Source organism: Castor canadensis, chromosome 12 (genome assembly GCF_047511655.1).
Source record: "Castor canadensis chromosome 12, mCasCan1.hap1v2, whole genome shotgun sequence".
In the NCBI taxonomy this organism is placed as follows: domain Eukaryota; kingdom Metazoa; phylum Chordata; class Mammalia; order Rodentia; family Castoridae; genus Castor; species Castor canadensis.
The window spans coordinates 59,921,432-59,936,040 of NC_133397.1; the positions used below are offsets into that span (position 1 = coordinate 59,921,432).

The following is a 14,609-nucleotide window of genomic DNA, read 5'->3' on the forward strand; positions in this document are numbered from 1 at the left end:
TACTCCTTAGAAGCAATCAAAAGAATTTTCTAAATGAACCTTTCAATTTGTTAAATGAGGCTTAGAAAAAAATGTTTAGTCAGAATTGTGAAGTTATGTTTATACTTAGAAAATCCTTCCCATTCACGTTTTAGATATGACCTCTATGTGTACTTGACTTACGGAAACTAGTTAACTGTGGGGATGTATTGAGCCTCACTGCTGACACAGGCCCATTCTGACCAAGGTAGAAAGAAACACAGGAGGGAGGACAGGCAGTGAGAGAGGGAACTGCTGGGCCCCAGGAGACGTTAATCCTAGCATCACAAACTTCCCTCAAGTGTTTGACTACTGTGTTTATTATTAACTGTACAGGAAGCACATTGTGGTATGTACATAGGTGCTTACTATATATCTTAATTAGATTTGCCTCCTCCATCATTCTCCTTTATCCTGTTATCCCCCTTTCTTAGAACAATTTCAGCGGTTTCATTGTTCTCTTTTCATACATGAATATAAAATACTTTAATCACCCTCTTTCACCCTTTCCTTATGTCCTCCCCAATCCCTGCGGCTGCTACCCACCCCCAACGGGATCTGTTTTCCCTTCCTGTCTTGACTACTATTTAATTTAAGTCAGCTCCCCCTGCAAGTGTTAAAGGTACTCATTCATTCATAGCTTTGTGTGTGTCGAGCACTTGGGTGGACACTGGAGACACAGAGGTAAATGAGACCGGTAATGCCCTCATGCATTTACCATGAAATAATGTTCAGCTTTCATTAATCTTCTTCTCCCGCTGGCACAAAGGAAGCTTAGCATGGAAAACAATGGATGATACCCCTGAGCATTTGCAAAATATTACACTTCTATGTTCTAAAACCAAAATGATGTGATGGGAATGAAAAATGGCCCATTTGGGCACTAACAGTCAAATAAAGTAAAAACCCTAATAAGGAAACAACTGAGAATAAAATAAATGATGAGTGTCTGTGGCTTAAAATAGGGGTTAGGAGAAAGGAATTTTAGATATGGCACACACAGACATGGAAAAATATTCAGAATGCCAGTGCCAACCGAAGAAAGCTTTCTAAAAATGAAGATAAAACTCAAAGCATAAATTGAACCTTTTTATTGTTGCTAATTCTATAGAAAGTCCATGTTAAAGAGAGAAGTCATAGACTTGTGACAGATAAGGTTAAGGTTAGACTGAGTCTAAAAATTTCTTTTATCTGGAAAGCAGCAGGGAATATTTATAATTTAAAGGGGAAAAAAAGATATATGTTTCTGTCCCTTTTAGGATCCAGTGTTGTACACAACTGAGTGCATATTGGGGAGGGAACAACACAATTCAAATCAACACGCATGTGTTGAACACTTACTATATGCTTATTATCAGTTGTGTATTGAGTACCTTCTATATGTGGCAAGGATTTCCAATTTTTCTATTCTGAAGAGGGAAATCCTGGAAATCAGATATCAGAGCCGTTTATAAAGCAAATGTTAAAATCAAGCCAAAACAGGGATGCTACTATATTCATTATGTTGCCTTGTCAATGATGACTTGTACAGGAGGTCATGGATTCACCTATTCAAATATGGGCCTACCATTAACCCATGTTATTCTATGGGAATGGAAAAGGCTTTGTGCATAAAAGATGCTGGCATCTATGAGCATCTGCATTGTTCCAGGCCTTCTGTGAGGAGCTCTGCATAGATTCTCTCATTTAATCCATAAAGTACTTTTCAGAATGAAGCCAGGCATCAAACTCAGGTATATCTAGTTCCAAATGCATTCTTTTGTGATACTGTGGTGTCATTACAAACAAAGAAAAGTATGCCAATAAAAATCCATTAGAGGAATAGAAAAGTAAGCATTTCCCCAGGATATTTTATGTGTCCCCTCATAGCCTGCAGTTTCTCTCCCCCTCCCCTTTCAAAGCCCTTCCTCAACACTCTACTTCAATGGGTTTTTTTCAACACTACCTATTGGACTACTCATTCCCCTCAGTTTTGCTGCACATTAGATTGTGATGTTCCCTGGAGTATGAGTTCCTTGGAGCCTGGGATTGCTTTCCCAATGTGGTGCTTGGCACTCAATGAATACCTGATCATTAAAGTTACCCTGGCAAATCCAATAGGAATACATTTGCCACTGTACTTCTTTCTAATGTCCTTTGTTTCCTTGACCCAGGCTAACAGATCCCGTGATCTTGGTGCGATTGTCTACTGTGTTGGCGTGAAAGATTTCAATGAAACACAGGTAAGATCATGGAATCCCTCAGGTTTGGGACTGAACTCATGAATGACGGAGAACATGCATTCAGTACAGGATGGTGTAAGGGCTGTGAAGTCATTTTGGGAGTTCTTGAGTTCTTCAACACAGTCTATCCAGGCACTATCTTTCTTGGTTGATTTTCTTAGTAAACATTAAATTGCCAAGGTATCAAAGCATATATGAATTCACTTGGAATACTTACTTAATTTGTTAAGCATTATGTTCTTATTCAAATGACAAATGTTCTTTTTCACCTATTAAAGTTGCAATGTTTTTTCAATACAAAAATATGGAAATAATTGGAGACATGGACAGAAAAATGTGTACAAGTACATATATGCAAATTGTGAACTACTGCCAACAACCTGTAACTGTTTCTCAATGTTGTTCATTATTTCTTTTTGTTCTAATGGCACAAGAAAATACTCATGACAGGTTTTAAATGAATACAGTAAGATTTCAAAGCCATGAGAATATTATGTGCCTATTTTAAAATAAACTATGTATACTTGTGCTGAAAAAGGATGGATGTCTATGTATATCAAATTATTAATGAAGGTAGACAGACATAGAAAGATAGATATGGAAGTATTATAAATAACCTTTATTTTCTTTATACTTTAACTCTTCTAGCTTTCACAATGAGTATATGTTACTTTTGCAGTCAGTTAAAACAAAATGTATTTTTAAAACATACAAATGGAAACTGACTTTGTGGCACCCCAGAACTACACAGAGATTTGGGGGTAGAAAAGAGTCGTAGATTTCTCCTTGCCCTCCATCCTTTGCTCCATAAAGCAGGAGCACTCAAAGCAGTTGCAAGAACCCATTCCTTTACGAGCAGTTTGGGGTGAAAGTTGGGTTCCATGTTCATTGGTCTTGCCCAAAAACAAAGTCAGAATTTATTTTTACAATTGCTTTGAATTGAAGCTTTAGTCTGTTTGATTTGAATAAAGTTGCCAACAGAAATTTGGGTGAATGGGAGAAAAATGAGCCAATGGCCTGGCCCCAAATCCATAAATACATCAACCCAGGCCAAATGTTCATCCAGCGGGCAATCTTAACTCTGCTCCTGAGGAGAAGAGTATTAAAACAAATGGAGAAGCTGGTGCCACCCCTTTGGGCCTGCTCCAGAGGGTCCGGAAGCTCATCATTGCCAAGGGCTCTTTGGTGAGGCCCCTGAGCCCAGTGAAGGCCTCAAGTTCTTTGGGATTCTAAAAGTAGGTAGGGCCCCACAAATAGTAGCTTTCCTAAATTCTCCATGTCCATTTCTGACACGGGCTTATCTCTGTGTGTGTTTCTGTGTCTGCTGTGCTCTCAGCTGGCCCGGATTGCGGACAGTAAGGATCATGTATTTCCTGTGAATGACGGCTTCCAGGCTCTGCAAGGCATCATCCACTCAGTGAGTAGAAGGCTTCCCCCGAGGTGGCCAGGCAGATGCTTTCTGTCTCCAGTTTGCAGTAAATACCCCTGCTTCTCTCTCTGAAGCTGATGTTTTTCTGCTTGAGAGAGAGCATTCCTTCATATATGTTTGTGCCTAACATGTGTCACGTCTCTCTTCAGCCTTCAACTCTTGTTTCTGTTCTAATTCTTCTGTGCCAACTCCACCTGACAATGGAAAATTGAACATCCCAGGCAGTGAGTCAAACTTGAGGCAGTCTCTCAGTTCTCTTTCTGGACAAACTATGGCCAGTGGTTTGCAGTTGATTTGTGACCAAACACAAGCTACCTTTAGCATTTCAGCAGGCCAAACCTGTGTCACTTGTCCATCAGAAGCACCTTGGCCAGGCTGCCCACTGAAATCATCTGGTGAGATTTAAAAAATATTGATGCCTAGGACTCTGGCTTGTTTGATGATTACAAGGATTATTGGTGAAAATCCCTAATATTTTTCCAGGTACATGATAGGTAACTACAGGCACATGAATTATTTCTTTTTTCCATCTTCATCATATGAGGGACATTAATGTCAGCTTCCCCTGGCCCTCTAAGCTTTCTTGAATATGCAAAAAAATCACCTGGGAATCTTGCTTGCTATACTGATTCTTGAGTCTATTCCCAAGAGATTCTGTGACAGTCAATTAGATGCAGATATGAGGAATCTGCATATTTTAAATCCGAATTTTTTTTTAAATAAGCATATTGAATATACATTTAGGCTATTGATTTATGTGAGTATGTTTTCAGAATCCTGAAAAATAATCCTACTTCAGGTTGGGAATTCCTGTCTTAAATATGTACAAATGACAGTTGTCTTATTCAAGATACATTTGTTGGTGAAGAACAAAGACCCACTTAATCTGCCTTGAGGAGAAAAGGGAAACTATCAGAAGGATAGAAGACCTCAGATCCAGTTGTAGGTCCAAGGTAAGGGACCCTTGTTCTAAGGCATTCCTTAGTGACCCCAGGAGTCATTGAGGCATGCAATGCCAAACAACACACCAATACAAAACATGATCGACCCCAGGATTTAGGGCTGACCATGAATCATCTGGAAACTCAGATGATTCTGGGTACGAGCCTTCATGAGAAGGTGAGGCAGACCTGGATCACTGCAAGGCCAGGGGAGGATTGTGGATGATGCCAGAGGAGAGATGGCATGACCTCAGCCTCCTTCCCCCAGATTGGAAAAGAGCAGAGCATATTGGGGGACAGAAATGGCAATCCCTGACTGTCTGGTGGGAGAGTTTCAGAAGTAATGGGAAATAAGTGTGGACATGGGATTAGAAAAAAATTTGGTTGACAGATTTTAATTCCAATCTATGGGCTGTGGATGGTATCACTGAAACATTTGTTTTAATTTTTTTAATTTAATTTTTTTATTGTGCTGGGAGTACATTGCAGCATTTACAAAAATTCTTACAGTATATCAAATGTGTCATAGCTGAACTCACCCCCTCCATCATTCTCCTTTCCCCACCTCATTCCTGGAATAGTCTCACTTTTCCATTTGCATACATGTGTATACAGTATTTGCTCCGTATTCACCCTCCTACACCCTTTCCCCACATTCTCCCGCCTCTCACTGGTACCAGCTCTCCAGACAAGACCTGTTCTGCCTTCCTGTTCTCCTAATTTGTAAAAGAAAAGAAAATGACATTTTTGTCTATTCAAGATAGGTTTAATTTATTTACTTATTTGGCAATACTGGGTTTTGACTTCAGTCTTGCTTGGCAGGTATTATACTGCTTGAACCATAACCTCCAGGCCTTTTTGCTCTGGTTATTTTTCTTGGAGATGGGGTTTCATTTTTTGCCCAGGCTGGCTTGGATGATCCTCCTGTTTTTCAAACTTCCCACCTTTGCTGGGATGGCAGGCATGCACCACCACGCCCAGCTTTTTCCCACTAGCTGGGGTCTGGAACTGTACTCTCCCAATCTCAGCCTCCACTGAAGTATGGGGTGACAGGTATACATCACTGCACCCAGCTAGTGGTTAAAATGGGGTGTCTTTAACTTCTGGCCCAGGCTGATCTCTGACCATAATCCTCCTGATCTGAGCCTCCCAAGTAGCTAAGATTACAGGGGTGAGCCACCAACACCCAGCTTTATTTTTTATTTTTAATTAACGTGTATTCTGGTGTCCAGTGTGATAGCTCGATACATGTGTACAATGTGTGCTAATCAAGTTGTAATTAACATATAGTAATTATATATATTATGGGGCCCAGTGTGATAGATCAACACATATATATAACATGTACTAATCAAATCAGAATAATTAGTATTAGTAATTAGTATTCTTTGTTTGGAGCCTTTGAGCTCCTCTCTTCTAGTTGTTCATGAAATAACTGGAACATCTGCAACATGTAACAAGTGACATTTAAGAATAGCGTTATGGGCAGTGTCCACACAGCAAGAAGGAGCCTGGAGACCTGAGAAGTGGTCGCCAAGTCAGAAGCCTCTAACAGTAGACCTGCCGTCAGGCGGCTGAGCTCTGACCAGGAACAAAGCTCTGCATCTGTTCAAAGGTTCTTATGAACCACATGCCTAACATCATTCAAGAGCTGTTTCCTACACAAATAGTTACAATCTTTTGTCTGTGTAAATCAGGATCGTCCTTGAGTATTTTAGCCTTAACAACTCACCCAAGCTCAACCTGAGCCCGGATGTTTCTAAAACTTCCCCCATCTTAAATGGCAATAATTCCAAGACTGTGTTAGAAGTTGTAGCAGAACAGTGTCCCAAAAGGGAAAAAAAGTAATTTAAGACTTCAGTCTCCAAGCTTTCAGCTCAATGATAACATTCTCAGTAGCTTTTATCTGGGAGCTCTGCTAATGGCTTTTGTCCTCCCAGGACTTGAAGCCATGTTTATGGCAGTTGTTAATTGGTTTGCTTGGACAGAGGGCTCATCTTTCTCAAATCAGGCAGAAATAATTACAGCCTAAAAGCTGACTAACTATTTTTAAGAAGTAGGTTCATTTCCCCTTTTGGAGACTGAGAGAAAGCCCTTATTTTCTCCCCATCTGAAGCATCAATTCCAGCTCATTCCCATAGATATTTTATGCCTGGTTATTTTCTCATAATGAAATATGACTGGGCTTAATTATGCAAAATCAATTTAAAGACCAGCTTTTAATAAGCTTAATAGCTCATATAGAGAGTGTATTTTCAGACCTTTAATGAAGATACAAGGGCTAATATTTATTCAAGAATCAAGTATTCATGGAAAATCTTCCATGGTAGGCTCTGATCATTCAGGTACAAGTAAAGCATGTGTACATATATGTATATATACACATATTATATATATACACATTATATATACATTTATGCATGTGTTACACATACATGTTATATACATATATTACTATATATCATATTTAATTAAAATCATGATAAATGGTGTAAAAGAAATACCAGATTCCTGAGAATATGAGTGAAGAAGTTGGCAGAGAAACCAGACTCCTTCAAAGAGATGACCTGCAGGATGAAATGCAGCATCCACCTGAAGAGCGTGGATAGAACGCTCCTGGCAGAGCACAGCCCTAAGCACAGGAGAGAGGATGAAAGCATTGCTTAAGGCAGGGGGTGGCAGAAGATGAGGTGAAGAAATAGGCACACTTGAAGGCCATGGTAATTAACTGTAAGAACACCAGGATGCGATAGTCACATGCAACATCCGACAATAGAGCAGTCGTGCTTGCCATCAAGACTAGAGAAATCTAGAAATTGGCACCTCACCCACATCCCTGCAGATGAGGAATAAACACTCCAAATTGATAGTAATGAGGTCTGGGCTGGTGTGAAGAAGAAGAAAAGTCATTGATGATGAGTATCTTCCTCACCAGCTTCTCTGCTAGCCCCTTCACAACCACGCTCTGAAGAAGGATTCATTATCCTCATTTTAGAGACTCAGGAAAGTTGGTAGTTTTGCCAAGTTGGCTGCTCATAATGGCCTCATGGGGAATTTGAACCCAGGCCTGGCTCCAGAGATTCTGCCAGAGTGTCAGAGGAAATGGAATACTGCCACTGGAGTACCAGGAACTGACTTCCCAGGGGACATTCCAGATTCTTTGCTGCCACAATCTGATGCCTTTTTTTTTTTTAATCATCCCTCAATCCTCTCTTCTTTTAGGAAGGAGTGCACAGATGTCAAATTTATTTAATGTGTTAGCTTTCAAAGTTCTGTCACTTGTTTCCTATTTTAATCTCTCATCTATGGAAGACAGGGAAAAGACAGAAGGAAGTCAGTGGTTGCAGAGAACTTCCTTTGAGACCAACCACTGTCCCCTGACCCCACTTAATATCAGCCCATTTAAAAACCACAGCTGACTCTTAAAGTAATTATTCTTGTCCCCGTTTACAGGTGAAGAAAGTGAAGCTCAGATAACCTGCCCAAGAGCAGAAAGCTCTAAGGGGAAGAAAAGCAGGGTAGAACCCAGTCCTACAATTCCAGAGCCCATGATTTCTCCTACCTCTGTTTTCTTTGGAAAGTAAAAATAAAAGCCACCTTTTAGTGAGTTCCATGTACTAGGCACTGTGCAAATCATTTTACATAATCGTCTCATCAAACTCTCACAAACATCATTTGATGTGGTTATTACCCCTCTGTAAAGTAGATGATGCCATAAGGTTGTGTCCTAGGCTGAACAGTACTGATCCAGGAAAGACCAGGTCTGTCTTTAATGATGAGGATGACTACTGAGCTCTACTGAAAGGTGCATGTAGGCCAGGAAGCAGCTTCATTTCAGAGAGGAAGACACTGAGGACCAAAATTGCAATGGTGACTTGACACAGTTTACAAGCTATAACAGAGTTGTGACTAGAATCCATGTGGCCTGGTCTGGGTGCACCATAGTTGGATGAAGGAGTTCTTTGCCTTTTACTACTGGGTGGAAAACACCTCCAAAAAATGTCAGCAACTGTTCAACAGATGAAGTTCCATCAACATGAGAAGGGTGACAATTTGACAATTAGACTCAGACTTTGTAAACATTCAGACCAGGCATTTCTTCTAAGTTATTATTTCTATGCAGCACATTAAAAAGTCCAAATGTAATAAAAATTCTTACGGCTTGAAGACTACAAAGATTGCAGAGGGGCATGTTCCAACAGAAGGAACACCTTCCCTTCCACACTGGTCAGCATTCTACCTCTAAGAACTGTGACAGTGTACCTACTTCTTTTAGCAGAATATGGTGATTATAATTTTTAAAGAAAAATCTGGATGGTTGGAAGACTGTAGCCCTTTAAGCCAGTGAAACTATAAAGGAAGAAACCATTCATTTGCCTTCTCTGATTGTGGCTTCTTTAGGGAATTTCCACTGACCACAGCTGGTGAATTTAGCACCAGCCCTCAAGTGAAAAATATGAAGCAAGGGTCTTGCCAGGCTCCTGGGTCTTTGTTTGCCTTTTCAAAAGTGCTGTTGGCAGTGAAACTGGAACGTGCATGAAAGCTGGGTTCAAATAACACTGAAATGAGTTGGCAGCTTCCAATCCCAACTCTTTACCTGATCACTGTAACACCTCTTCCTCAGCTGTCCCCATTTTGTGTGCAGTTGAGAACAGTTGGAACAAGGCACACTAAGAGAAAGAGCATCCAGTTGCTGGCACCAAGCTGTACCACCACCTAGGGGCATTTCCCAGTGGTAACTGTGTGAGCCTTAATACCCAGAAAATAGCAAGCTCAACTTGCTATTAATGCCAGGGTGAGTCAGCACAGTGAGCTTGTTGCATGCTTGATCAACAACAAACAACAAGTATTGAGCAAACACAACCCTGTTTGCAAGTATTTCTTGTAAGTTTTGGCAAGCTTTCCCTTTTTATCGGGAAATCTGTAAGATCAGCAAAACAGGAATAGATCTACTCCGTGGTATATATAAATTTATTTTTATTCATAAAAACCAGATCCTGTGCTGACTTTTCCCTTCTACTCATGAGAAGGTAAAAGAAATGTACCCCCAAAACCTAGCCTGGCCCTAACAAACTATGATAAAACGCAAAGTCTATCTTCCAGGCTTGCTTCCCACCCACTCTTCCAAGACCAGACTGGTTGGTAAGGGTTTCTCTCCTGTCAAAATCCTCATTGCAGTCCTATGATCCTTTTTGCAGGGTGAACTGAAGAGGAGGTCCATCTTAGTAGGCGTAGCCCTTCTCTTAGATCAGGCTCTTTGTCACTGGTAGGAGACCCCTTGTCCTCCTTGGCCCCATCTACCTCCTGTCTCCAGGCCAGTCTTCTCCATAGAGCCCATCTTGATCTCTCCTCCAACACAAACTCTCCCTCCCCCGAATTCCAGTGGTATCCATTGTTGAAGCCTCTTGCTTGGCCCTTGGATCCCTGCCATGCTATATGCCATCCCTCCAGGACAGATGCTAAGTTGTGCAATCCAAGACCGCCATGTGTTGTACTTCCAGGACTGTGCATTGCATATTTATTAATTATAAAGTAGACCAGATGGCTGTACACTATTCATGCCCCACAGAAGACCTACACTGTACAACAAATGGGCAGTTCTGTGGCTCTGTTTCTTATAAAAATCCCCCTCAGTCTTTCCCTTCCCTCTCTTCCAAGATTGCATCTATAAAAGATGGCATTCTGGGCTCTGTTCACATTGGCAAGCCTGAATACAAAACATAAATAGAATCAATTGTAATTGCTGGAGTAGAGCAGAAAATGTTTTAAAAAAAAAATCGTTTGCCTCAGCAGTCATTAATTAGACTCAGATTTTTCAGAAATTCAGGCCAGACATTTTTCTTGAGCGCTTATTTCTATTTTACATATTAAAAAGTCCCAAAATAATACAAATTCCCAGAGCCCAAAAAGGCTACAAAGATGAAGAGGGTATGTTTGCTCCCACTTCTATTTAGGAATCTGGTGAGACCCACTAGAAAAGCAGCAGCAGAATTTTAGGATAAAATCAGCTCCCAGAGAAGGCCACTCACTTCACTAAAATGCAAGAGGTCAACAAGCTTATCGTACTAAATATAAACCACATTTTGGAGTTTGCAGCTAACTGAGCTTGCCTTCTAGAAACTTGAGAGGAAAGGGATTTCATGGGAAAAAATGAATTCTCTCATTTCAGAAACTTGTTTGTCCTTCACCTCTTCAACTTCAAACTCCCATTGGATGTGAAAGTAACAAAGAGAAGAATGACATCTATTTAGTAGAGACTGGATATTTTACTCAAAACACTCACATATTTTAAGCATAAGTTTTATTGCTTAGTATCCAGTAATCCCTTAAAATGTATTTCTTACATGTAAGAGTCTCTATTTGGTACAGTGTATCAGTGTACATAAAATCATTCAAGAATTCATCATTCTTGTCCTCATACCCACCGCCAGCCTAATTGAGAACAAAATACTTAAATGAAGAGTCCTCATAGTATAAATTATTACTTTGGTCTTGTAAACCAACAATGGGGAAATAAAATACTCAAATTTTATTTTAAGGTCAGGTTCTGTAGAATTGTCATGGACCTAGGAAAATGTCCATTGTTAACAAAAGGTATGCCTGTTAGTTTAAAGTGTGGAGTTGAATTGAACTAGGAGCAGTGATTATGTCTCTTTGTCTTTTTTCTTTAACATTTTATTAATAAAGTATGGATTAAATCATTTCAGAATTCATGGGCTCAACACTAACAGTCTTGAAAGTATAAACGGGCCAGTTTTATGCCCCAGGCTGCCTGGCTGTTTCTAAAAGCAAAGGTCCCCAGGCTTATCCAATGTATTTTCTGCCATTAGCTGCAATAGTGTCAGTGGGCCTTCTGGGGGAGCCTGAGTCCCACCCACCAAACATAGACCTCTACCTTTTTCCCCAAGTAAAGGGGGTCAAGGCCTTTTGCAAAGTGACCCAACCTAGGTCTTAGACAAAGGAAGAAGAGACACTTACAACATTATTGTTTAAAAGAAAAAGAATTTCATTAAAGAAATGGAAGTGGTAAAATAGTCTTCCTGGGAAGGCAGTCCCCAAAGATGGTGGTGCTTAATAAGTTGGAGATGATACAAGATACAGAAGACCCCAATATTATACTTTATAGGAAAATGTAGACTAATATATAATAAGCTGAAATTCCAGCTTATGAAGCCAAGCAGAAACTGTGTGCCATTTTTTAAATTTATCCAATTAATATTTATTTAATGCCTGATGTGTACCATGTTAGGCATTGTGAATCTAGCAATGGGTAAAAACAAAATCAGTCCTTGCCTTTCATAATCTACAAAGACAATGAGCAAACAATACAAAACCAAATAAATAATTATAAACTATGACAGGTCTTCTGAGGGATGGTAGTTTGTACTGAATCAAGGGTGGTTCACCAAGACTTACATAGCTGTTTACACTGGATTTAGAGAGTGTCAGAAGAACTTTAAGGAAAACTTTATCTTAGAAACTAGATACATATGACTGGCCAATAGATAGTTAACCACCCAGGGGCCAGCCTACTTCAAGCCCCAGACATCTTAAACCAGAACACTCCCTTCACAACAAATAAGACATCAAGCAATGTGCTTTGAAGGACTTTCTGAAAAACATGTGGAAGCAAAAGGTCCTAAACTATGAATGGATACACACACACACACACACAAATCCTTCAACAGAAAATGGCCAAATAAATATGGATTGATTGTTTATTAGAGAGAAGTAGAGTAATTACTGTAAGAAAGATTTTCCTGATAATTTTGCAAATATTCATAATTCTTTAAACATTCTTGAGAAATCTCTGTCATAAACTGAGAACTTTATGACAAAAGGCAGTAGGTTTTTAGAATACAAAAAAACAAACTCTTAAATACAGCCTGGGCTGCTCCACAATGGAGTTAAGTTTAAATATATTAAGCAGCTTTTGTAATTTGACAAAGCTCTTTTCCATCTGCTGCCTCAACTTGCTCCCCCCAATAATCCAACAAAGTTTTTTTTTTTAAAGTAACCTTACCAATAACAACATATTGCATCTATTTAGTTCTTTATGGATTTCAAACATGCTTTCTCATCTATTTTCTCTTTGAAATGTATCCAAAAGTTGGCAGGAAAATAGTATTAATCTTGCTTAATAGCAGTTCAGTAAATATGATTAAGCATGAGGCCATCAGTGAGTGATGGGACAGAAGCATACATGATCTTTGGTCCTTGCCCAGCGGCTGTTGAATGATACACAGCTACTGTTGTTTAGATATGTGTTAAACATCCTCCTTGGTGCTTTATGTCAAAATTGTTCTAATCACATTTCTTGGTGTCTTACTTTCATGAAGTGTACATTCTGGCTGGTGGCCCATAAGTTAACTATCTATCGACCTACTGCATGTATCTAGTTCTGGCTAAAAGACCAAAACCTTGTAATTTTCCTTGCTCTCACTTCAAATCCAGTATGAGTTTTATCACCTAAGTCCAATTGATTTCACAAACTAAGGATCTCTGCATTCATGTCTGTTATTTCATTTAACACTGATTAAGCCTTTGGAGTCAATGTTTTTCCTACCCCCTTAAACGGAAGAGGAAACTGGGATTCTGCGGTTTAATAACCATCCACACAGACAGTATATATGTGGAACATAAATCTACTTGGAACCCCAATCTATCTTACCATGGCCAGAGTCCAAGTCCTTAATGCTAATAGCCACCATTCCTTAAGGACATATCAGTTCCAGGCACTGTGTCATACTGCGTTTGCCTGATGTCATTTACTCTTCTCAAGACTTCATGCTAGTGCTTTAGGTAGCATATCACCATCCCACTTCTATAAATGAGGAAAAGAAACTGTTCGTGAGTGAGTTGACCCAAGCAATTTGATTTCAGATTCCAAGCTGTTACACAGTAAGTTAAACTTCTTCCCAAAATTGGGGTTCAGAAAAGTTCAAAGAATTGACAAAGATCAAGTAAGTAGAGGGCCAGGACCAAGACCCAACTCCTAAAATGAGATTCTACTAGAAGAGCGCGGTGGTCTTGGCCTGGTCTCCGCTCTGGGCTCGTTATGTCCTCACCTCACCTCTGACATCACCCAACCCTGTGTGAATCTCTCCTACTCTAGCAGTGATTTCTCTTTAGCGATTCCCTAGCGCTGTGTCTCCATATCCCCCACGGCTGCTGCTGCCCAGGTAGTCTCCAGGTCATAAGATGACCTGCTGTCTGCTGCAGTTCAGTACATACAGTACCATATGGTAACCAAGGGAACCCCCTAAATCCACCCATACCGTTATGAAAGTTCCTACCTTTTGAAACCAGACATTTTAAACTGATAGGAGCCACAGACCCAGACAATCCTGCCCATCCCCCTCGCTGGTAAATTTTACTTTATTAGCGGTACTGCCGCCCTTCCAGATGTTTTAAATTAAGATTGGGAAAGCTGTGTTTTTACTTGATTGAATCACAGTGCTTGGCTGACATTTTTTGACCCTTCATGTACTCTTTAGACTTATCAGCTAATTGCAGACACTTTGAGAGAATAATACAGCATGTGTTTATTATGACAAATCCTGTTAGTACGTCCTTGTGGTCAAAGATTCACAAGTGCTTCTTTTACCAATCTCCAGTTAAATGTTATAGTTCAAAAATGCCGATGGAAACTCAGAAATTTCCATGTGTGAAAATTTCATGTATCTTTTTTGGGAAGTGGAAGTAGGAGAGACCCAATAGCTCAGATTTTATTCTTGGACTTGTTTTGAAATATTTAGTTGTGAATGATTTATTGGGAGATATCAAATGCCTGAGGAATTTTATTTAAAACATTAAAAAAATTGCTTTGTGTTATTCTAACACCATTGTTTACTGAGGTCCTCCCTCTGGGTTAATTCTGTTTCTTCAAATGTGGCCTGTTTGGAGACATGCCTGAGGACATGTCTTGGGGTGAGACTGGAGGACACTTATCTCCTGAGTTCATGGCATCCACTGGTCAAGGTGATTGATATAGAAGGA

General features: G+C 39.9%; 1 protein-coding gene across 2 annotated transcripts in view; it reads left to right on the plus strand.

Annotated features, from left to right (window-relative positions):
- Antxr1 (ANTXR cell adhesion molecule 1) overlaps window positions 1–14,609 on the plus strand; it is a 218,450-nt gene that overhangs the window by 57,640 nt on the left and 146,201 nt on the right. For both annotated transcript variants that reach the window (XM_020177429.2, XM_074049876.1), the window contains exons 7-8: window positions 2,172–2,240; window positions 3,577–3,657. In XM_020177429.2, coding sequence (XP_020033018.1) covers window positions 2,172–2,240; window positions 3,577–3,657 — 150 coding nt within the window. The remainder of the gene's footprint in view (window positions 1–2,171; window positions 2,241–3,576; window positions 3,658–14,609) is intronic.